Raw genomic sequence first — 26,345 nt, forward strand, 5'->3', positions numbered from 1 at the left:
GGTCACACGCATAGCCTACGCGGACCTGCCCCCCATAAACATCATCCCACCCCTCCCTCCCTCCCCTCCCCCCCCCCCCCCCCCCCAAACATCTTGTCCACTGGGGGGTCTTCCAAGCCACGTCGACTCGTGAGTTTTTTTGTTTTTTTGCGCAGACGCGTGAAACACACAATTAAAGATCCGACCCGGAACCGATTAAAGATCCGACCCGGGAATCGATCACTTCAGTAGGTGTATAGTGTTTTGATAGCGTGTTCGGCCCCAGCGCCAGTGTCACAAAATCCTCCCACAGGGCAAACAAAGTAAAATCCCAATGCAGGAAAACGGGTAAGTTCCTCGGGGGAAGAAGACGGGCGCGTCGGCGGCTGGCTGGCGTTTCGGCGCGTTTCACTATGTCCTGCGGTGTTTCCTGGACAGGGCGCAGACGCAGGAGGTGTCGATGCGTATCCACCGCCAGCCCACCGCGTTGCGCACCTGCGTGAGCGCGCGCACGTACGTCTGCACCGTCTTGCACTGCGAGTTCCAGTGCTTGTCGTCGATGCCGCGGCAGCTGCTCTTGAAGGGCTCGGTCCGGCAGCGCGTCTCGTAAAAGTACTGCTTGGCCTCCTGCATGTTGCTGGAGCGGATCTGCCGCAGCACGGTGACCCGCTGGCCCTTGAGGTCCGTGGCCTGCGTCTTGTCCGTCACCCACTCGCTCTCGCTGTCGCACACCGAGTACTCGCCGCGGTAGCTCTTGTGCTCGCCGGCGTAGCGCTTCTTCCGCGTCTTGTTGCCGCCCTCCGCGCCGCTCACAAAGTCGTCCATGAGGTAGAGCGGCGGCGGCTGCAGCGGCGGCCGGTCGCTCAGCAGCACCCGCGGCGAGTTGTAGCGCTTGTGCTGCCGGAGGAGGTCCGAGTTCAGCATGGTGACGGGCTGGTGGGCGGCGGCGACGACGCCTCCCCGATGTGACGCTGCTTCCGGGTCCGCCTGCTGCAGCTCCTCGAAGGACAGGCCGCCGGCGGACATGCCCAGGGAGGGCAGCAGCGTGTCCTGGGACTCCCCGGGGGTCCGACTCCCCCCCTCCTGCTGGCTGGTCCTGCGGGCAGGGGTGGGGCGATATAGAAAAAATACAATGTCACCACTGTTGTTTTTGACAGCAAATTTTGATTTAGTTTTAGTCATAGTCATTTGAATAAAATGTAATTTAGTTTTAGTCTTAATTTGGTCACCTGAAAAGTTTTAGTTTTAGTCTAATTTTAGTCGACTAAATATAAGATTTTATGGTGACTAAATCTACAGTTGATTTAGTCAACTAAAATGTATTTTGGCAGGCCTTGATGGCATCGTAATGACTGGTTTTACACTTGGTTGCGTGCTGAAAATAGCAGATCTACAAGCTCACAACGCGTCGCAGCGCGACACGTTGTGAGCTTGTAGATCTGCTATTTTCAGCATGCAACACCTGAGAGCAACCAAACATAAAAAGACTCTCTTCAGCACTAGTCCCTCCCTAACTTTTTAGTCTAGTTTTTATTTTGTTGACGAAATTGTCAATATATTTAGTCTTAGTTTTAGTCATCACAGCTTAGTTTTTATTTAGTTTTTATTTTGTTTTTGTCAGTGAAAAAAACACAGTTAACAAACATTTTTCGTCATAGTTTTAGTCGACAAAATCAACTCTGAATGTCACAATATTTTTCCAAGCTGTATCACGATACACAATCTCATCAGGATTCTTTTTCCATGTTGGTTTTTATGGTTATTTTTCAAGTTACTTTACAACAACCACCAACAAGGTGACAAAAGCTAAAGGAAAAATGAGTAACAGACCATTTAGACCAGTGGTCCTCAAAGTGGAGTCCAGGGACTCTCTGGGTTCCTTTTGAGAGGTCAAAATGTACCCTTACAAGTATGTAACTCTGACAGTGTACAAATGAAACCAAATGGACCCGTGATTTCATTTGTAATGCAGGTTTAAATTAATTCTGCAATGAATTTCATCTCATGAATCAACAATTCAACAGATTATTTTACAAGGCTCTCCCTCATTATATCACATATTGTGATATCGTATATATCGTCTTTGTCGAGCGGAAACCACGTATCTCCAAGTTTCAAATTTGTACGTTCTTTCGTAAAGTAAAGCCCTGCTTCATCACACAAGGCGGTCGCACAAAAGTAGTGAAAACAGCAGATCTACAAGCACACAACGCCGTTGTGTGCTTGTAGATCGTCTGTTTTCACTAGTTTAAATCATTTTTTAAATGATAAATGCAAAACGAACGGTTTTGGACATACAGGGTTTTCACCCGACAATGACGATATACAATATCTCTGAAAAGACATATCTTGGAGACACTGTGTCATCTCAAGGATATGTATCACCCTATGGCCCAGCATTACCTGAGTGTCCTTCCTCTGGTCAGGTCGGCTTGGAGCAGCTTGATGATGAGGGAGTTGAGAGGGTCTGGACTGGGCTGCTGCTGCTGCTGTTGTTGCCCCTGGTAACTGCTGTCCATGTTGGTTGCCTGGATGGTGTAGAGGTACGTGAGGACCATCACGTACAGCAAGATGGACATCACTAGATTCACCTGTAAGATCTGGAGGAGACAGAAGAGACAAAGGAGATGCTTAATGTTAGTTATCGGCAGAGGTCTAATGGTGGCTCTTCACCGCGTTGATTCGGCCGCAATTCGGCGACAGAAGGAAGCGTCTGAAAGCGCCTGCTGCCGACAAGTTACCGGCGGCACTTTGATGTTGGAGCTGAAAAGTCAATACTTGTATATCGTGCTTTTGGTGGGTGTCCAATAGGGCATTCACGAATAGTGATTTTTAGTATTCGAATTATTCGACCTCAAAGTATTCGAATAGTCGAATATTCGACAGGACTGGCCAAACTGTCAAATATTAAGTAAGCAAGAGGCGAACATTGTGAAAATAGCCGATCTACATGCTCACAACGCCTCGCAACAATATTTATCTGCGGAACCGAGTCACATTAAATGTAATACCTACAATTCCAAATGCTTGTCAGGGTGGGGTCCCCAGTTCAAATATGTTTATTTTGGGGGTCATGGCCTAAAAAGGTTTGAGAACCCCTGGTATAGAGCATTAACAAATTCATCCACCAGGGGCATTGACAACTCATTCTTATGACTTCCTATCTAGCCAAGTGTTATAAACTATATATTTTTTTAAGACAAAACAATAAAATAAATTAAAAAAGCGAATATTCGCCTCCGGTGAACAACGTCAAATAGTGACTTTGATATTCGAATATTCTAATAGTTGGTGAATGCCCTAGTGTCCAAATAGGATGGGGTTGAGACAGAGAGCATAGAGCACGACATTATGGAGGTTACATTTATTGAACATTACTAACTTCAAGTAGACCACACAACAGCTGAGGGTGGCATTAGCTCAATGTATCAATGTGTGGTATATTCAGCAGATTAGTTTTGGTTCACTGCATGTACATCCAATGCAGAATTATACTTTTAAGATAAATGTATGTGTAAAAAAGTGGTTCAGTGTTGTAATGGACTCAGTCTGGTTGTCACCCATTTGATTTATATTTGAATTTCAACAGGCAACGTGGGAATCTTTGATCTGGTCTCTGTAATGGTATGTGTGTGTGTGTGTGTGTGTGTGTGTGTGTGTGTGTGTGTGTGTGTGTGTGTGTGTGTGTGTGTGTGTGTGTGTGTGTGTGTGTGTGTGTGTGTGTGTGTGTGTGTGTGTGTGTGTGTGTGTGTGTGTGTGTGTGTGTGTGTGTGTGTGTGTGTGTGCGTGCGCGCACGTGTGCAAGTGAGTAAAGTTGTGAGAATGGATGTGTTGCTACATGCACAACGTACCGAGTGGCAGGAAAAACTCATAACTCTCTCTAATGATACAAGGGATTGCTTGGCATGAACTTTCACAAGTATGGAGTACTGTCTGGCACACACACACACACACACGCATACACGCACGATCGCACGCACACACACACACACACACACACACACACACACACACACACACACACACACACAGCTTAAAGGCGCACTTCAATTGGCCCACTCACTACTGCTCATTATAATTGGGCGCAATATCCGCCTGCTCACTCTCCTTGGAGGGCTGTGGACAGACAGTTCAGAAACCCGCCTACCAGTGACGTCATTGATGAGGATTCCAAGCTAATAAAAACTACAGTCTTTTCCCAGTAATCTGCAGCAACAAATACAATGTCATCAGTGTCATTTAATGCACGTGAGAGACAGTTGCTTATGATGGCTTGATCCCACTAGCAATGCCAGACCATAAAAACAAGGGGGAAAGTGTCTGTGTGTGTGTGTGTGGTTTGGGACTGCCCCATAGGTCGAACTCCCATTGGGTCGAACAGCGTCGGCAGGTTAGATAATCACCCGCAAGCGTCGGCAGGTTAGATAATAGGAAATTTAAGGGGCGCGTTCAGCAACCAGCCGTCGGCGGCGGGGTCCCACCTCTTTCGCTGAACGCTTTGGTTCCCATGGCGACGCGACCACGCAGCAGGCGTTGTAGCTATGAAAACGCTCCACCGGCTGTCTGTTAGTCAGTCTGTCCGCCAAGTCACGTCACACTTTTGGCCCTACTCTTATCTCCGGCACCGTTGCCCCTATCCATGCCAAACAAACCACAACCTCCGCTCCTGATTTCTCACATGCTCCTGTTCTAGCGCCACCATGAGGTTGCATGTATCGCTTATCTCTGGTGCTGTGTACGGTGAGTTACATTGGGTTGAGGGACTGTAAGGCCTATCATTTGGAGTTTATTTTGTTGTTTGTCAGGGATTGAGGCGACACAGGGATGAGGGAACATAAGGCTGAGAGAACATACAGATGTGCCGTTTCAGGTCTTCGGGCTTGACTGTTTCTTTTCCTGCAAATGCAGTTTTTCCACAGGTTTATTTCCCTGTTTTGTCTTTCAAATTCTTATAGAGAATGGAGCGTATTTTTGCAGAAACCTGCACATGGCAAGAAACCACTCTATTCCCATTGAAAAGCAGAATCCACCTTCAGTAGATTTAAACTTTGAAGTCAGAGAAGGTCATAAAAATAGCCGAAATAGCAGATCTACAAGCTCGATGTTCTGCCTATCCACTGGAAATCTACTGTCTTGCCAATGGCAAGATGTGTGAAGTTTTGAAATGGAACATCTGTAGTGTGTCATTTGGAATGGGGGAATATAGGGCTGTGGGGAACATCCAACTAATATGGATGAATTTATTTCGAGGCCCGGGAACATACATATCGTCACTGTCTGGCCAAAACCTCTTAACTCCATTTTTGATTTGTTGGCATAAATCAGGGCTATTGAACACCCTTTACATCTGAGTGTTGGTTAAAATAGTATTGAACTGGAATGTAGTGGACAATACCTCCTAACTCCACACTTTCTGCCAAACCTCCTAACTCCACCCGATTGGCCCTCTCTTTCTTTTTTATAAATCTGTGCTGTTGAACACCCTTTACGTCTGTGTGTTGGTTCAAATAATATTCAACCAATGAAAAGTAGTAAAAAGCCCTTCGATCAAAACCTCCTAACTTGAGCTCATTTTCCCGAAAATGAACATTTTGGAGTTGGGAGGTTTCGGCCTGACAGCAGAGATACAGTATATAGGGCTGAGGGAACGAGAGGCTGCAGGCATGACCCCAAAAAGGGAGACGTGCATGGACTACATAACAGTCTGGCATGTCCTCACACATCACAGAGTCATGTCCCTGTCTTCTCCTTCCTCTTCATGTACAGTAGTAGCGCCTGAAGGCCCCTTGTGCTCGGGTTTAGACACGTTGGCGCTTTGTGTGACTGTGACTGTGCATTTCTGTCCCCTCATTGAGAAGCAACTACAGTAATTACAGAAACAAATAATCAGTCATCTCTATCTACGTGCAACGTGATGATGAGGGGAACGGAGTGTGCTTTGCGTGTTGTTTCTAGCAACAACTGAAGCAATCCTGAAAGAGTATTTAATGAACAATTTCCAGCAACAATAAACACACACACAAAACCTAGATTTGATATGGTATGGTAAGTGACGCAGAGAGACTTGGTTTTGGGATTTTTGAACACATAAGATATTTGCACTGGCAGAATATTTAGAGAAAGCATGGGACAAACGGACAAAGAAAACGCATATGTGAAGTATTTTTGTTTTTGGCATTTCCTTTTCTTTTCTTTCTTCTCATTTATTTTTATGTTATTATTGTTGTGCAGTCTCCAGTAATTGAATGTGGTATTGTTCGTGTTTGGTGTCTTATAATCCCGTAAGGGATGGGTCTTTGACTCTTTTGTCAAGACACAAAATGTATTCATTCATTCATTCACATGCACGCACGCACGCACGCACAGGGCGTCACACCAAATTCTGGGCCCTGGGTACAAGGATTCACTGCGGGCCCCCCATGAATGTTGACTATTGAAAAATAGCAGATACAAGCTCACATGTGAGCTTGTAGATCTGCTATTTTTGAAAAATTGTGAAAATGTGTGCAAGAAACCTATGTTTCCATGTCAATGGTGCTCAAATTTTTTCATGTCAAGATGATATGTATTTGGCCCCGGAGCCCCATCTCAAACTATTTATCTCCAGGGACCCCCCCAGAAGCAAAATTTGAGTTGCAAAATGTTTTTTTTTTTTTTTTTTTTTTTCACACATTTTCACGACTTTTCCAAAAATGCAGATCTACAAGCTCGCAGCGCGGCACTCGGTGCCGCGCTGTGAGCTTGTAGATCTGCTATTTTTCAATAGCTAAAGCTACTAGGGCCCCTCCACCTTGGGCCCTAGTAACTCTGTCCCACTTTCCCATCCCCCCTTGTGGCGCCCCTGTGCACACGCACGCACACACAATTGAAAAATCTGTTATGTTTCCGCAAGTGACATGGTGGTAACATAAAAGACTGATTTATACTCTGTTGTGCAGCGGTGTCACTCGCTAAAGATAACAGGTCCAAGTTCACAACGTGTTGCATCAAGAATAAGTCCTGATACCCCGAGTGCACATTGTAACAGGCACTGTGTCCTGTGGAAGGCCACTCGGCACATGTCATGTAATGGATGGATTATAGGTGTATTGTCCGTAAGTGTTTTAGGGGTGCAGCAGTTAATCAAACTAACCAATTTAGTAGATTATACAAAATCACACCCTCAAATACGACACACATTGCCTGGTTCCAGACCATAGACCCCACCCACTCTCAGAGTGAACTGTTTCTCTGGTCTGGAGCTGAGTACATGAATCGGCAGTTTAGCAGCCAAAAACTGCGGCTGATCCAATGAGCGTGGAGGTGGGTCTAACGAATATCCAATCCGCGCAGCAGTTGAAACGATTCAAACGAAGTTCACACAGACAGGCAGGCTGAGGCAGGCACACACACGCGCACACTGATTTCACCAAACTGTTAATGTTGATTTATTACATGTTTCTGGTCGCAGTTCTGTGTGGAAGCAGTCGCTGGCACAGACACACACACACACAATCACACACACACGTCGCGTCCGTGTGTCGCGTTCACCGTGCGTCGCGATCACCGTGCGTTGCCATCACTCGCGTGCACGCTCGCAAAAAGGTCCCTCCCCCATAAATCGCTTAGAATAGGGCACAGTTTCAGACTAAAGCGTGAGATGAGTCTGAAATCAGGCTACGACACACAGGCATATCGCCTTACATGGGCCGCTCTGTCCGTGACATCAGCTGTGGTGATGACCTTCACACAAAGCCAGATGTAGGAGCTGTTAGCGTTCTACTCAAAAAGTAATCCATAATTCATCCCTGATGACATCAGAGATCTTCATATATGGGCATAAATGTGTTTCTCGATTGTTTGATTATCCAGACAAGAAAACAATGCATAGTGGGGTCCGGGACCCCTAGGGGGTCCTCCAAATCTTTGTGTGAACCCTATTAGTATCCATATTCTGTGTGGAATATTAGCCAAAAATAGCTGATCTACAAGTTTACAACGCCTCGCAGCGCGAGGCCTTGTGAGCTTCTAGATCTGCTATTATTGGCAAAGAGGTTTGCTGCAGAGAGAAAAGAAGAGCAGACTAAGTATTGAGTACTATTTGAGTACTATTCAGGTAGTTAGTTCAACGTCTAAACATACACATTAATCCAACAACCTACACTGATGATGGTGTTGTCAAACAAGTCTAAGCTGTCTAAGTAATCTATTAACATTTTTAATCTACAACACAACTTTATACAATACGTATTGGGTGGTCCCTGTTTCATATCTGTCTCAGCTAAGGGGTCCTTGGCCCGAAAACGTTGAAGACCCCCGCCCTAGTGTGTTTGCTTACTGTACAGTGTGTTTTCAACACCACATGCTTGCTCCCAATCGTCAGGTAACATGGAGATCCCAGTCTGAACCAGCTGCACAGATATGGGCTGTCTTCCTCCATATATGGGCATTCCCATATGAAGTCCTGTTAGATATGGGCTTAATATTGATGACATCAGGGATCTCCATATTGGCATAAAAGGAATTCTGTTAGAGTGGTTCCCATGACATCACAACATACAATATATTTTATGCCCATACATGGAGATCCCTATCTGAACCAGCCACACAGATATGGGCCATGTCTTGGCCATCTGGCCAGTGATGTATATCGATGACATCAGTGATCTTCATATGTGGGCATAAAAGGGATTCTGGGGAATACCCATATATGGACTTGTATATAGGTGATGTCACCTGTGATATCACCTGTGATGTCACAGTGATGTGTCAAGGGAACCGACCCATAGACTGTAAACATTTGTACACGCACGGCTTCACGTCAACACGCAGACATGCTGTGACATTTCTCATGGTAAACCTTTGGTCACAATAAGTGCTTCAGAGGTAGAGATGGAGCTACAGTGGTAACTGATTCAGAGGTACAGTAAAGATGGACCTACAGTACAGTACACGGCTAAGGGAGGTTTGTAACAGGAAATGAACATGGATCTAACGGTCATGAGTTGGAGGATTAAAGGGGAATGTCACTTCAAAACACATTCTGGGCTCATTTAACATCTACTCTGGCTTTTGTGTTGCACCCCGGGCACTTTTTAAGTTGCTTGATTCAATCTTTAGATATTTGATATTCATTTTATATTTCCTTTCATTTTCCTATATGAACCCATTGCACTTCAAACCCCATATTAACCATGTCAGCCTCATTTAAATACTTGTCCCTGTTTTTTATTCAATTTTCTTTTTCTTTTTTAATTAATGAAGTAATTACAGATTTAAAAAACACGGCCCCCTCATGCAATATAGAAGTAAAATATCAGTCACCAGAAGCAGGAACGTGTTTTCAATTAGTCGATTAGCTCATCATGGTACAGTATAATGTCAATATATCGCCCAGCCCTGTTTTAGTCTTGTACGTTACAGGGTCATTGTCTACTGTATATGTCTCTGCCCTGGGATTCATTCAGGGTTTGGTACCGCTCTATTTACTGCAGCCCACACTCTCTTCAGTAACTTGGGAGCCTAAGCGTTTACCGTATATCATATGAAATGTAATGTTTTAATAATAATATATTTACAGAGTACTGAGAAAGATAAATGCAGGCTGGGGCTTAGAAACTGTTCTATAAAAATCTCTCTCTCTCTCTCTATCTCTCTCTCTCTCTCTCTCTCTCTCTCTCTCTCTCTCTCTCTCTCTCTCTCTCTCTCTCTCTCTCTCTCTCTCTCGCTCTCTCTCCCTCTCCCCCCACAGAAAGTTCTAGTGAATGACCTCACTGCACTGTGGTTAAAGAAAGAAATGTTGTGCCATTTCATTCAAACTTTCTTCTCAAAATTGTAGCCACCTACAACCTGGTGTACACAAATAGAGAAGACCGCACATCTGCAAGCTCACACCGTGTCACAGGCGACACGGTGTGTGCTTGTAGAATGTCTATTTTCCCTTTCCATCATACAGTCTATTATAGGCCTTCAATGGTTAAAGGAGTAGTTCACCCCAAAATGACTTTTTGTCTGTTGATTACTCATGCCATGGAGACTTGAGTTCAATAATATTTTTAGTTTTTAGTTGTATTCCTAAAACAGTAATTTTGTTTACAATAAATGTACCCCCATTGATTCCGGATGGTGTCCCAAACACATTCGGGTCCCCATCCGGAATCAATGGGGGTACATTTACAATAGCACATTTTTTGTCTTAGGAGTGTGACAAATATTTAAAAAAAGAATATTATTGAACTCAAGTCTCCATGGCAGGAGTAATCATTAGAAAAAAAGTCATTTTGGGGGTGAACTACTCCTTATTTAGAACGGGTACACTTTATTGTGTATCATTATTTTATGCTTTAACTATTGAAAAATAGCAGATATACAAGCTCACAGCGCGGCACCGAGTGCTGCGCTGCGAGCTTGTAGATCTGCTATTTTTTTTAAATCGTGAAAATTCGAATTTTGACCCGATTCTATAAGTGTCTTTTGAATCCTTCTAAGATTTGTTGAAAAACCCATGTTTCTATGCCAGCAATCTGGCCAGCCATCGTCAAAGAAAAGGTCCTTTTCACTTAAATGGAGCTCAGTTAGTCTGTTCTTGAGAGACTACTATGTCTGTGGTTCTCTAACCTTTTCATGTGAAGGACCCCCAAACTGATATTTATTTGGCCGCGGACCCCCATCTCAACATATTTAGTTCCAGGGACCACCCAAGCAAAATTTGAGTTACAAACGTTCGCTTTCAAAGATTTGCACACATTTTCACGACTTTTTCAAAAATAGCAGATCTACAAGCTCGCAGTGCGGCACTCGGAAAATCTTGTGTGGTCCCACTGAATGTAGTGTTTGCAACCCATTTCCAACAACTAGACTAGACATTTTTCACAACTTACTGCACATTTAACTTTCACTTTATCACCAAATGTGAGTGTTAAGTGTTAAGTGCCTGGCATGAACGAGCGGCCCTGGCCTGTGAAACCGTGTTTTACTGCTCTAGATAGATTACATTTACCTACAAACGACCATAAAACGCGCAGATGTTTTTAATGAAGGTGAGAGTATAGGCTGGCACAGCCTGGCAGAGACTAACAATGGGACGGTGGGTGAGCTGTGAATTGCTGAGTGGGCATGGTGATAATAGTGTGTGTGTGTGTGTGTGTGTGTGGGGTGGGGGGGATATTCCTGATCCTCACAATTAGCAGGGACGTGCAGAGAATGTTAGAGAGGCAGGGGCTGACATTTCTGAAAGGGCCTTTTGGTGCAAATATAAATGGTAAATGGTGCATTTATATAGCGCTTTTATCCAAGGCACTTTACATAGATTGTGCATTACATTCACCCATTCACGCACACATTCATACACCGGTGGCGGAGGAAACCATGCAAGGCACCAACCTGCTCACCGGGAGCAACTAGGGGTTCAGAGACTTGCTCAAGGACTCTTCGACATTAACTCAGGGGGAGCCCGGATTCGAACTGGGAACCCTTCGGGAACCCTTCGTGCTCTAATAACGGTTTCTCTACCCCTGAGCTATGCCGCCCCCCAAATATAGAAAATAGCTGACCTCCAACCTCACCCGTTGTGAGCTTGGAGGTCGGCTATTTTCGGTACTTGATACCACACTGAACTAAGCATAAAAAAGGCAATACTGGAGATGTGGCGTAACTGCATGGATTTCTACACAGAGAGGGCAATTCTTTCAACATAAGATGCTGTATTCAAGTTCAGGAGAGTTTGGACAAAGCAAATGCTGCCTTCAGGTATGGCATGGAAAGGGCATTAGGGGTTGACCTTCTAAATTCGTTTTTTTTTTTTTTTTCAACTTTTTTTTCGATATCGATATTTTTCGATATTAATAAATTGTATGAATATCGACTTCGATAATCACCCGTTTCGATAATCGGTCTATCCCTAGAGGGCATTTGCATTTCTTTCACCATAGTAAAAACTGCATTCATGGTCTGGAGAGGGCACTTTTTACAGAGAAGGGTAAAAGGGCAAGGGCTCAAGCCCCGTTTGATGTAGTTTTATGGTTTGGAAAAGGTACTCAAGTAAAAGTATCATTACTGCAATGTAGACATATTCTGTTAGTACAATACAACAGGAAATAAAGCAAAAGGGGTTGGAGTTATGAGTTATGAGTTATGTCTGATGTGATTTATAGCCTACTTAGTTGCTCGATGGTGTCATTCGTCGGGAAAATAGCTGATCTACAAACAAGGGCATTTTCATAGAGAGAGGAGGGGGGGGGGGGGGGTAGGTGTGAGAGGGTGTACAATAAACCAGATTTATGGAGATGCCGACAGATGTTAATGTTCGTGAAACATAAAACGATGTAAAAAAATAGCGGTGCGCTGCAGATTAGCTGGATGTTATGAGACCTGCTGTCTCAAAGGCAACGAGGTGAATCTGATTACTTGCTTGTCTGTGGGTCTGCAGACTCTGCACCCCTATTGCTTAAAGGCATACTATGTTAGCCTGGCGGGGCCCGACGTTATCTGTGTTCATTCCTTCCACAGTATAACGTCTGGCCTTTGGCCTATTGGCAGCTTGAAAAGTGGGCGGGAGTACTTGCCTTGACAGACAGACTCCTCTAACCAATCACCATCTCTCAGCCAGTCGGAAGAACGGCAAACAAACACGTCTTTTCGGCCGATAAACTCCACTAGCGCATCCTCCGTGTTGCTTTTTAATTGTTGTAATTGATTCCAACTCTGAAATAACTGCACTTATTGGTTGTTTTATGGTTAGAGCGTTAACTGTTACACTTTTTGCATCGCGAGGGCAGCCATTGTTGTTTTGAAAATGCTGCAGCCTGCAGCATGCATCTACGTCACCGTCTACACATGGACCAATCAGGGAAATCTTTTCACTTGTTGTCAGGAAGACTACGTTTGTTGTGCGGAAGCATAGTGCGGAAGCAGTCACTGATTGGCCCCGATCAGAGAATAATCGGTATACTCGCTGCCAATCAACGGAAGTCCAGACGTTATACTGTGGAAGGAATGAGTGAGTGAACGCAGATGACGTCGGGCCCCGCCAGGCTAATACTATGTAACTTTTCCCTGTGTTTACTTAACAAAACAATATATAGTTGTTTTACACATCCTTTTCCTCTATACCAGCATTTATCAGCACTGGAGAGGTATGGTGGTTGTTTACGACCAGAAACACATTCTCCTCTCGCTGTATTTTGGTGTTTTCACAGTTTGTTTTGGTTTTGGTAAACCAAAAACACCCCGTCCACCAAAACAAACGGCGAAAACACCAAGATACCGTGAGAGAGCAGCGTGTTCCCGCTGGTAAACACGTCACCACACCTCTCCAGTGTGGCTTATAACTCCCGCTATGGAGGGAAATTATTGCCAAAACAGGCATTTATTGTTTTGCTATATGTAAACACGGGGCAAAGTCACACACTATTCCTAAATACTCAAGTCATATGTTCTCGTTTTTTTCCCCCTTCTGAAACGTTTCCTAAGTATGAAATAATATGCCATTATACCACTCTGACTGTTAGTTATCGGTCATAAAGACAGGTCTCACCCATTCCTCCTCCTCCCAGAAGCAAGGAGAGAATTTCACACCTTTTGCGCTCCCCATTTGAGAGATCAATTGAAATGCTAATTTACATTTGGAAGACAATAGAACCCCCGCTGGTAGCAGGGGAGGAGTTGTTGCTCTCCTGTCAATTTGACTGATAAATGCAGTCAGAGTGGAAGTGATTTTTTTCAGTCACCCGAGACTTAGTTGAGAAAGAGATGAAGCAGGGACCCCATAACCATTTCATACATTCCATATAGTTTCATCGTTTGACAGATATTTAACCACTTTGAACCGTCACCTTTCACTCTGTACTTGGTCTGCTCTTCTTCCCCTCTACAAAACCTCTTTGCCGAAAATAGCTGATCTACAAGCTCACAGCGAGGCATTGTGAGCTTGTAGATCTGCTATTTTCGGCTAAAGTTCTCAGAATATGGACACTAGGGTTCAAGTGGTTAATATAAAAAATCAAACCTCGGTTCGAAGTGGAGCGGTGAATCTGAGCAGCTATACCCTGTGTGTGTTGCTAAATGCCTAAACTGTAAACTGTAAACTGTGCCTGTGAGTGAGTGGGTGAGTGTGCCTGGCCTGCACAAAACAGCGCCCCTCCTTTAACTAGTGTGTTGTGTGTGGCCACTCAAGGTATTGCCAGGCTACGGACACGGCCAGCCACCCAGCCACCCAGCCACCCACCCACGGACATACCCACGGACATACCTGTCTATTGGGAGCGCTTTCACCGCTCCAAAAAGGAGAAAAAGGTTTCTATCACACAAAGATTCGGAGGACCCCCTGTAGTAACTCTGAGGACCCCTTAGGGTTCCCGGACCCCCTGTTGAAGACCCCTGGTCTAATGTCCATTTCTTCTGTCTTTCTGTCGTGTCCAAGGTGCCATCTTTCTATCTATGCATTGCCCTGCTTACCGTGTGAGTCCCTTTTTGTCCAAACTCCCCCTTTGCTCTGTTTAACTTGTGTGCCTGTGCGTGATGGCCTATTTGAAAGCCCCACTTGTCAGTCTTTCAGAATCAACTATTGTGTCCGCTTTAAAGCATGTGCTAGCCTTATCTACTTGGATTGACTTATGAATGGGACTTCTCCAGGCCATTTATCATTTGGCTGTCACTTAGAAAAACTCTCGCTATATGCCAACAGAAAGCCTAAGGGAAACATGTGCAATTGTGCATACAGTACAAACATTAGTACTCGAGGTGGCCCCTCAGCACTTTCAACACCTGTCCATGTACAAGGCTGTTTTCAGTTCGATCAATGTCCATCTCTCTCTCTGTCTCTCTCTGTTAGCATTCATAGAACAACATACTTCTCCTAAACCCTGCAGTATATACTGAGGAGTCCCCCAGAGCTCTATAGCAGGCCCCCTCCTGTTTTAACCTGCAGTAAATATCTTCCCAGACAATAGCCGATGTACAAGTTCAAATGCGTTGCATGCGATGTGTGAGCTTGTATGTTCGTCAATTTTGACAGAATGTTCGCTCCAGAATATGTGGTTAATACAAATTATTTCCTCTCTTTTTTTGGATAAGCGTTCAGCCCTCTGTGTCTTCCAACTGCAAGTACACGACACATAGTGTGAGCGCATGAAGAAAGGAAGGGCAGGTTTAGGCATGGATAACCATAGGGGGCCTCATGGTAGCTGTCATAGCATATAGTACTTTAAAAGATGCTATCAGAATATCAAATACCCTAATACCTTTGTTATTACACAACTGACTTCTATTTGTTTGCTTTGGAGCGGGAGCATTTTTAAACTGTGCAACGACCTTTTAGCATACATTTCTAAAGAAATTGGCGCACGCACGCACACGCACACACACCATCCCTCGTTCCTTGGAAACTCCAATTAACATAACGTCATTCCCCTTATACTGGTGCCTAGATAATATGATTTACTGCAAGTGAATGAATAATAAGCAACAGTTGGCTGATTACAGCTGCTCTACTGTATTACACAATAGCTGCATTTTAACCCATTAAGACCTGAGCAGTGTTGATTTCGTCGACTAAAACTAGCAAAAAAATGTTTGTCGACTGTGTTTTTTTCACTGACGAAAACTGAATAAAAACAAAATAAAAATTAAGCTGTGATGACTAAAACTAAGACTAAATATTATATTGACAATTTCGTCAACAAAATTTAAACTAGACTAAAACATTAGGGAGGGAACTATAGTGGAGAAGAGAGTCATTTTATGTTTGGTTGCTCTCAGGTGAAAATGGCAGATCTACAAGCTCACAACGCGTTGCGCTGCAACACGTTATGAGCTTGTAGATCTACTATTTTCAGCACGCAAACAAGTGTAAAATCAGCCATTACGATGCCATCAAGGCCTGCCAAAATACAATTCAGTCGACTAAATCAACTGTAGATTTAGTCGCCTAAAATCTTATTATTAAGACTAAAACTAAAACTTTTCAGGCGACTAAATTAAGACTAAAACTAAAAGACATTTTATTCAAAAGTCTGACTAAAACTAAATCAAACTTGCTGTCAAATACACTGGACCTGAGGCTGATTCTACAAATGCCATCTAAATCAGTATTTCTCACACTTTCAGGATTCTTTAAATGTTAAAAAATGAGCGGCATGAAGTGAGTGACGCGCTGTGAGCTTGTACATCTGCGGTTTCTGAATTGCCAACGCAAATGTCTAAAATGACACGGATGCTTTCCTGGTTTTGAAAACGGTCCAAGTTCAAGTCAAGTCAAAACGCAGAGTCAAGTCCAAGGTCACAAACAGTCGAGTCCAAGTCCTAGTTACTGCAGCTACTGTGAGGATTATGGAGTTAGATTATGTATCATAGAGGATGTTCTTAAAAACAATATGGTGTCGGAGGAACAGAGAAGTAAGTGTGTGTGTGTGTGTGTGTGTGTGTGTGTGTGTGTGTGTGTGTGTGCGCGCGTGCGTGCGTGCGTGCGTGCGTGCGTGCGTGCGTGCGTGCGTGCGTGCGTGCGTGCGTGCGTGCGTGCGTGCGTGCGTGCGTGCGTGCGTGCGTGTGTGTGTGTGTGTGTGTGTGCGTGTGCGTGCGTGTGTGTGTGCGCACGCCATATGAAAGGGGTGTTTGAGAAGGTGAGAAAGGAGTACAGGAAGGACAAATGCAAGATGAAAGCAAGGTTTGCGGTTTGCCTGTCTTTTTTTTATGCCCAGTACGTCAGTTAACGACTTGACATGGAAGGAATGCAAACTTTGAAACTTTAGTTAACCTGTGCAACCGGAGGTTAATTTATACAACCTAAGAGCGACTACATGTATGACTATAAAAGCTTGGACATATAGGCTATTCCATGTACACTAAGATGTATGTCATACAGTATCTGTTTCTCTCTATGTTCTCTCTGGTACGGTGCAAGGAATATCACTACAAACCAGTGAAGCCACTCAAGCCATACATAAATAGACCTGCATGCTCTTTTGAAAGTTTGCCCAAAATAGGGAGGGATGCCAGGATTATTGTGGTTCCTAGTGGAGCTGCCTGACTACAAGGCTATAGAGCAACACATTACAACCACTCTGCATGTCTACACAACCACAACCTTAATATGTCAGTCTGTCTGCTTACTGTAGCCTACAGTAGCTGTCTACTGTACATTTATACTGTAGCTGTCTGTCTGCATACTGTAACCTTTATTGAATAAAGAAGTGCATTGTGTTGCATATATGCAGCAGGATGCATCCAAATGTATTATCTATACACAGACACACCCTGTATTATCCACGTGTCCTACAGATGTCTGTAGTAAACCCCGGGTGTGTAAAATCCCAGCCCGCTGTGTAACAACTGGTGTTTAGACATGCAAGCCTGCATGTCATTCTTTACCCCAGGGACGTGCTGGCCATTGGGAAAAGCGGGACAACTCCCGAACGGCCGGTTCATTCCCGGCCGGTTCATTCCCGGCCGGCCCAGGCCGGCCATTAGGAAAAAAATACAAATAAAATGTGGGCCTTCGTTCCATTTTGGGGGCTGTACTGGGCGGCCAACAAAGTAAATCGTCACTGTCGTATATCCAAGTTTCAAATTTGTAATTTCTTTTCGCAAAGCAAAGCCCTGCTTCATCATACAAGGCCGTTGCACAAAAGTAGTGAAAACAGCAGATCTACAAGCACACGTGCTTGTAGATCGGCTGTTTTCACTAATTTAAATCATTTGATAAATACAAAACAAACGGTTTTGGACATACAAGGTTTCCACCCGACAACGACGAAATATAACTCATGTACAGTAATTGGCCCACTGGCTTGTCATGATCTGAAATGGCAAATCTTTGAGTAGCAGCAGCGCTATAGAGAGAGATCTCTCTCCATAGCACGCAATGAGGGCCCCTCCAACTCTTTTTCCCGAGCTGAATCAGGGGCCCAGCATGTCCCTGCTTTACACAGTGTTTTTCATGATGTAGCGCGCCTCCGTGTGACCAGGGATGTAGTGGGGGGGGCACGCGGGGGTACGCCGTGCCCACACCCCGAAAAAAAATTTGGGGGGTAAAAATGTTTTTTTTTTTTTTTTTTTTTTTTTTTTAATATTCTTTTTATTATTATTTTGTATTATTATATTGCGTCTAGTCGGCGACCTGGCCAACTCGGAACAATGTAAATAGGGAATGAATGCCCTGCCCTTTAATGCAAACCCCATTATACCTGTTTTCATAGGACCCGTTTTGACCATCTGTCTGCCTGTGTCCATTTATGCACATATATGGAGATATCTGTATCTGTCTGTCTGTCTGTCGGCGTCCATTTTATGTCCATATATGGAGATCACTGCAGTTATAGTTCTGGGTCCATTTTATGCCCATATATGGAGATATCTGTCTATCTGCGTCCATTTTATGGCCATATATGGAGTATCTGTCTGTGCCTCCAACTGTGTTGCAGACACAGTGCCGGTTCCCCCTTTAATGCAAACCTCATTATACCTGTTGTCATAGGACCCGTTTTGAACATCTGTTTGCCTGTGTCCATTTATGCCCATATATGGAGATATCTGTATCTGTCTGTCTGCGTCCATTTTATGCCCATATATGGAGATCTTTGACCATCTGTTTGCCTCTGTCCATTTATGTCCATATATGGATATCTGTATCTGTCTGTCTGCAATCCATTTTATGCCCATATATGGGGGCATTCATTTTATGCCCATATATGGAGAACGCGCGTGCCCGTGGGACGAACGGTTCTCGAGATACGCTGATTACATACATACATACACACTCACAGAGATTTTTTGTTGACTCATGTGGCGTACGTGATGTCAGAGCCTTTTATGAAGTGATGTCACAATGAGTCAGAGCTTTCGCCGATTTCCTCCGGAACAGCCTGATGTCAACAATCAACCCCGCATAAGGAGATTCCGAACGTTTCGCGCCGGTTCGGGAAAACCGCGCGTCGGGTCAGGTCGAGACCCGGCACTGCACTCCGTGCCGCGGCGGGGAACGTGTTTGCCGAATCTGAAGCCGGTGGGACGAACGGTTCTCGAGATACGCGGATTACAGACACACAGACACACAGACAGACAGACAGACAGACACACACGCAGAGACTTCTCGCATTTATAGATAGATAACTTTAAAAAATCTTGGTCGTGATTACCCGTGAACTCGTGATGTCAACACTGACAACAACCAACCACCTCCAAATAGAACCACAGCATGCATGGGCACGACAAGTACCTACTGTACCGCAGACAGAGTGCAGAAGCCAGGCAAGTACAGAGCAGATCGTCCACCGATTGGTTGTAATATCGCCATGACAACCAACAACCAACCAACCACCAAGCTGACTGCCCCTTCGGGCTATGGGATAAGACTCATTGTCACTGACCAACCAACCAACCAACTACACTGTCTGTGTTTACTTCTTCAAACTTTAAGCGGTTCGTAGCCTGCAGCAGTTAATTTGTTTGTTTGTTGTGAATTTTTGTTACCTTGGATTATCTACCCGAGTATTATTCCAGTCAAACATGCAGACACCTGCTTATTTCTCATCAGCTGCTACACGTGAGTAAATAAACATGTGTTATTCTTACTGGAGGGCTGGTTAGGTAAGACATAATGCCTACTGGTATATTAAAACTATTATATTAACCCTAAAACGGTTCTGTTATGCCGCCGTGCATTAACCGTGTGAATTGTGAAATATCTCTTGTGAAAAGTCTATAGGAAATATTGATATTATATTACAGGTCGTTCTGACCCAGCAATTGGTTGAAATAGGCTCGCCTGCCGTGCTGAAATGAGCATGATTGACACAGCAGATGGTAATAGAATATTTGAGAATGGATTAATGAATTGGAAATATCAGTTGTGCAGCTATTTTGCATGGTTTAGCTGGTGATCTGGTCATCAAATTATTGGTTGAGAATGAGAACCACTGGTCTATGTCCATTTCTTTTATTTTGTTGCACTAACTAACTAGCATTGACTGCTATGGTCACTTTTGATTTGGACACTGTACTATTTTGATAGTTGTGCTTAAGGACACTGTATATATTTATATAGGCCTATATATTTATATATTATTTGTTCACTCTCTTGATGTACCTTGCTCTTTACTGTACTCTGTTCTTGTTTTTCTTTTATCTTTTTCTTACTTCTCTGTAACTTTGTAAATAACCTTATACTGCTTTGCTGCCTCTGGGCAACTGATTTCCTCCCTTGGGATAATAAAGGTATCTATCAGTCTATTTCTGCCGCCGCGCGCAGACCCGTTTTAAAACGTCACGCAATGCGCGAGCACATTGGCGCGCGTCGGCGCGTGCGCGCGTGCACGCGTCGGTGCGTGCCCACACTTCCAAATTTAGCACTACAACACTGGGTGTGACTTTCCCGGACAGAACTTGGGCACAGGCCGACCGATTGAATTCAAACCTGGCATGTGTGTCACAGATGACCCAGGGATGGACAGGCACGGGTCTGAGGAGGACTCACACAATCTGTGTCTGTAGGGAGGGTGTATAGGCATCGGCTTCCCTGATTGGCCAACACGACCCATCATGCTTCACGGATTGGCCAAGGTTTGCCTAACGGTTGTGCCGCTGCACCAATGTGTACAATGGAACACCTGAAGACATCAGGGATCGCTGTATCTCCATATTTAGTCAATCGGCCATATGGTGGTAGTGGGTACCGAACTGGGTACTGACAGCGGGCGCGTATATGTTTCGATGTGCCATTTTTTCGATCGGGCAGTTGTCTGAATCGCAGGTGAACGCTAACCTGCCGTTGCGGGTGAACTCTAACCTACCGACGCTGGTGAATGCTAACCTGGTGAATAAGTCTAAACCTTAACCCTAACCCTTACCCTAACCCTAACCGGAGTACTGGGGATTTGAAACAGCCGGACATCGAAATATCAAGATTTTGCCACTGACAGCGGGTAAAACGGGAACACCAATTAACAAGTGTACAACAGGTATTGCATAAACTGGTGATGATGGGTGAATTCCCCACTTGCCCCAGTAGGCCGGTGCCTGAAATTAAAATACTTAACTGCATATCTCCGCCAGGCCGGGTGGAACTACATATTTGGCCGAGATTGTCATCGTCAATATGGTTTCAGTATACTTCGAGGCGTGCGTGTGTGTGTGTACGCACGCACGCACGCACGCACGCACGCACGCACGCACGCACGCACGCACATATACACCAGCAGAGTTAATTAAACTTACTGTATGTCACTTTGGTCAAATTTAGGTGAGTGCAGATTCACAAGGCATGTGTTAGTGGATAATTGTGACTCAGTGAAATAGAGGCTTTGGTCATGGAGTTTTTGAGCGCGGCCTCAGCGCTCCAATGCTTGACTGTGTGTGTAGGTATGTATGTAATATACAGTATGCAACAGCTGCAATACCGCTGGGTGGCCAAGTGGCACTGTTGAACAGCCTTGACGTTTATGGACAACGCAATAATAGGTTTCCCAGTGAGCTTACTCTGGAAAAAGGGGTGTGTTAATGTGTGGTTCACTTCCTCCACACAGCTGATTCAAATCACTGAACAAAGCACCAAGCAATCACCATGCAGAGATTCAGGTGTCACAGGCTCACAGCAGCAACAGCAACCAATCAGAATGTAGTTTCGCGTGGCCAGACTGTTGACTCCGCGATTTGCAAATGCTCCCGGCATACAGCCTGGAATAACGTAAGAAGAAAGATGAGTACCTGGTTAAAGTGGAAGTGAAGCCTCCTCCTCACTTCCGTTTCCGTCTCACATCGTGCACATTTATCATTATATAAATAAAAATCATGTAAGCAAATTTAGCTTGCTGCTTATCAGAAATGACATTTTAAAATATACTTTCTTGATCGGAAATGCCAGCTTCCATTACTCGCCGTTCAGGAGCTGTAGTTCCAGACTCTATATAGCATTCGGGGATTGTGGAATAGTTGTCGGGCTACGCAAGACTATAGTCAGAATGAAACCGCTAAGAGGAACAGAAAGTGATGCCCAACTTTCACACAAGGGCTCATGGGACACAGGAAACGTGTGGATACTGTAGCTTGCTGAAATGAACTGCTCAAAGTCACCGCTCACTTCACACTGGGTGTGATTTTACTAGAACCACTGAAGCTCGACAAAGTTCCCCTTTGTGTTTCAAGAGATGGAAAACTCATATTGATTCTGATTGTCCATGTTGTCTGTCTGTCTGCCTGCCTGCCTGTCTGTACGTCTTGACTACCTGACCTCAACAGACCCCCACAGCCCTCCATCAATACGTCTCAGCGTGTGAGACTGAGGGTCCATTAGGTCAAGCAGCAGGTCCTGGGGCTATATAATATACCCTGCCCTGTTGATCCTCTAGGGTCAGACCTCCGCCCTAGCTCCTCCCCAGGTCTTATTCACACCTTATCCTCTCTCTCTCTCCCTCCCTCCCTCTCTCTCCCTCCACCTGACCTTTTCACCCACCTGTCTGGTTATGTTTATCCTCGCTCGTTTGCGCTTATCTGTCCCTTATTCTTGTCCGTGCCGCTCGGGCCGTTCGTCCCCGTCTTCCTGCCCCACCGTGGCGTGAACCTCCCTAATCCTATGTGTACCTGCGTAATTTACACCATGTGTCTAACCCAGGGGTCATCAATATGTCCGTACACAAATGTGTCTGTGGCAAAGCTTGGTCTTGTCCGTAGATTTTCAGTTTTCATTAAAATGTTCTTGTTTTGATCATAAAGCCCCTGTTACACGTAGCAATTTTTTTCCTCAATATCAACCAGCAACGGCCAGAGGCATCAATTGGGTATGGCAACTTCCATACCTTGGCTAAAGGGGAAAAAATAAAATGTACTTCCTAAAATAAATTCATGCCTCTTGATAAGTTATGACAACATGACTGGTGTCTTGCACGCGTGAAGGCACAAAAATATTGCTACGTGTATCAGGGGCATAAGACCCAATTACTGGATGTCAATTCTCCAGGTTCTTCAGAAATATGTATGACACGATATGGGACACATTATGAGTCTACTAGTACTAGTGGTTCTCAAATGCTTTATTTCAAGGACCCCCATAGCTCTGAGAGTTACAGACCTGTTTTGGTCAATCAGGGCTATCTCTTTGTGTTTCTGATGTCCACTCATGTCCGTGGCAAAAATGGAAATGTCCACCACTAGCCAGCGTGGCGATGACCCCTGGTCTAACCTCATGTACATGCCTGCTGCTTTTTTATGCGTGTCTTAGATTATTCTTTTGACACATTTCTTTTCTGTTTTTTCCCTTGCTCTCCCTCTCTACGAATGTCGGAGCTTGCACGAAAACGAATCCACTTCTGACAATAAAAAATAAATTATTTTGTCCGCTTGTCTGTCAACTCTGTCTGTCTGTCTGTCTGTCTGTCTGTGCACGTGTCCGTCAGTCTAGCCCTCTCCTCTAGTTTCTCTACTGTAACTGGACGCTTTCGTTCAGCGGCAGTGTTAATCTCTACCTCCACAGAAAGACGGTTGTTGTTACGTATACTGTAGTTGCCGTGGACCTCGTCTCACCTCAACTGAATGTTCAACGTGTTAATCTGCCACAACCTTGTGTTCAGTTCACACAGACCTTAAGACCGCACGCACGCGCGCTCACACACACACACACACACACACACAGAGAGAGCACATCGTGTACAATTACACACACGCACACGAACACATCGGTGCCCTCATCGGTGAATGAGGGCCTAATTCGGTATGTATGCTCCGTCGGTACGATTGCGTCACGGGCCGTGCACTGGAAAACAGCCTCCGTGCAAGCCTACAAACGCGTCGCCCCGCAACTCTCAGGACGTGTTGTGAGTCTTGTAGATCGGCTGTTTTCGCCGCGCGTACGCTGAAGCATGAACGGGGAGGGGTGGGCTTAAGGCTTATGGCCTCTGATCTCTTAACTCCTCAGGGATTGCTTCTAGGCTAATCTGCCTCTGTGTCCTCCAGACTTAACCAGGGACACACAGGCAGCAGGCGTTTCCTCGGCGCTGGTAACAGCCGCAGGCTTGCATGGCCGCTCGTCGGAGTCACGGTGCAAGTGAATGGCAGGGACATGCTGGGCCCCTGATTCAGCCCGGGAAAAAGAGTTGGAGAGGCCCTCATTGCGCGCTATAGAGAGAGATCTCTCTACTCAAAGATTTGTCATTTCAGATCAAGTGACAAGCCAGTGGGCCAATTATTGTACATGAGTTATATTTTGTCGTTGTCGGGTGGGAACTTTGTATGTCCAAAACCGTTTGTTTTGTATTTATATTTTTAAAAATGATCGAGTGAAAACAGCCGATCTGCAAGCACACAACGCCTCAGACCGTGAGGCGTTGTGTGCTTGTAGATCTGCTGTTATCTCTACTTTTGTGCAACAGCCTTGTATGATGAAGCAGGGCTTTACTTTGCGAAAAAATGTATGAATTTGAAACTTGGAGATACAAGGTTTCTGTCCGACAGTGACGATTTACTTTGTTGGCCGCCCAGCCCCCAAAAATGGAACGAAGGCCGACATTTTATTTTTTATTTTTTTAAATCATTTGATAAATACAAAACAAACGGTTTTGGACATACAAGGTTTCCACCCGACAACGACAACGACATTCCCGGCCTGGACAGGCCGAGAATGAACTGGCCGTTCGGGAGTTGTCCCGCTTTTCCCAATGGCCAGCACGTCCCTGTTTGAGTGAATGAATGAATTGAACGATCTTGCCCTAATGAAGACCTTCTGGCGTGCGTGCGTGCGTGTGTGTGTGCACAGTATACACTAACAGGTACTACTAGCGCAGGCGGGCGGCCAGGCCAGACTGGGAGGTTGAAGGTGTGGTAAATAAGAGTGTGTGTTCTGGTTTAAGTAAAGGGTTAAAGGATTTTCCATGCCCTAATTGTTCCTGGTGCTTATCCAGCACCTGCTTCCTCTTTCATCTTCTCCTCTTTCTGCTTTCTCTGCTCCTCTCCCTGCCATGTGCCCTCGCTCTCTCTCTCTTTCTCTCGCCACCTTTCCTTTGCCAACGGCTCTGAGCTGCGTGTATCTATTCTGCATCTAGCTTAAGAATTATTGAATGCTTTAACTATTGAAAAATAGCAGATATACAAGCTCACAGCGCGGCTGCGAGCTTGTAGATCTGCTATTTTTGAAAAAGTCGTGAAAATGTGTGCAAATCTTTGAATATATGTATTTTTAAAGCGAACGTTTGTAACTCAAATTTTGCTTCTGGGGGGTCCCTGGAACTAAATATTTTGAGATGGGGGTCCGTGGCCAAATACATATCATGTTGGGGGTCCTTCACATGAAAAGGTTTGAGAACCACTGACATAGTAGTCTCTCAAGAACAGACTAACTGAGCTCCAGTTAAGCGAAAAGGACCTTTTCTTTGACGATGGCTGGCCAGATTGCTGACATAGAAACATAGGGTTTTTCAAAAAACCTTAGAAGGATTCAAAAGACACTTATAGAATCGGGTCAAAATTCTAATTTTCACGATTCTTCAAAAATAGCAGATCTACAAGCTCGCACGAGTGCCGCGCTGTGAGCTTGTGAGCTTGTGAGCTTGTATATCTGCTATTTTTCAATAGTTAAAGGATAAAATAATGATACACAATAATGGCATTATATAATGGCGCTATAGTGCCTTTATCCAAGGCACTTTACATAGATTGTGCATTACATTCACCCATTCACACACACATTCATACACCGATGGCAGAGGAAACCATGCAAGGCACCAACCTGCTCACCGGGAGCAACTAGGAGTTCAGAGTCTTGCTCAAGGACTCTTCGACATTAATCCAGGGGGAGCCCGGGATCGAACTGGAAACCCTTTGTGCTCTAATGACGGTTTCTCTACCCCTGAACAATGCAACTACTCAAATCTTTGCTTCTGGGGGTCCCCGGAACAAAATATTTTGAGATGGGGGTCCCTGGCCAAATACATATCATTTTGGGGGTCCATGACATGACAAAGTTTGAGAACCACTGATAAAGGTCGATTCTACAAATGTCTTCTAAATCCTAACAGTTTTCTGAAAAAAACGTATGTTTCTATTAAACCTGGGCCGTTATCGGCGTTATCGTGCTGCGTTAACGCGAGACTCTTATCGGCGGTAAAAAAAAATATCGTCGTTAATCGCGGATCAAAGTTGGGTCTGGGAGCTGAATGCGCAATGACATCACACACAGGCACGCTGCCTTGTTTTGTTAGATGCAGCCTACATGTTGTCTAGGCAGAGGCGTTCTAAATTATGGCTGTATATTTCACAACAATGTGCCTGTTAATGTCACACTGTCATTGGCTGCACTTGTGTGCTGTGCTAGTTTTCAGCTTTACCTATATTCAGTTGTTATTATTCAAGCTCACTGCATGGACAGACATGTCTCCCCGTTCGCGATTATTCCTACCGTTCTGTCTCTG

At 44.8% G+C, this 26,345-nt stretch overlaps 1 protein-coding gene across 1 annotated transcript in view; it reads right to left on the reverse strand.

Annotated features, from left to right (window-relative positions):
• Positions 1–390: 390 nt before the first annotated feature.
• The window catches only part of ntf3 (neurotrophin 3), a gene marked incomplete at both ends in the record, with an annotated part of 95,175 nt that continues 69,220 nt past the window's right edge, over positions 391–26,345 (reverse strand). Inside the window, 2 exons of the mRNA XM_080754236.1 lie at positions 391–1,075; positions 2,383–2,579. Of these exons, the coding sequence (XP_080610362.1) occupies positions 391–1,075; positions 2,383–2,579 (882 nt within the window). The remainder of the gene's footprint in view (positions 1,076–2,382; positions 2,580–26,345) is intronic.

The sequence above is a fragment of the Nannobrachium achirus genome (assembly GCF_963921795.1).
Source record: "Nannobrachium achirus genome assembly, chromosome: 23".
NCBI classification, from domain to species: Eukaryota; Metazoa; Chordata; class Actinopteri; order Myctophiformes; family Myctophidae; genus Nannobrachium; species Nannobrachium achirus.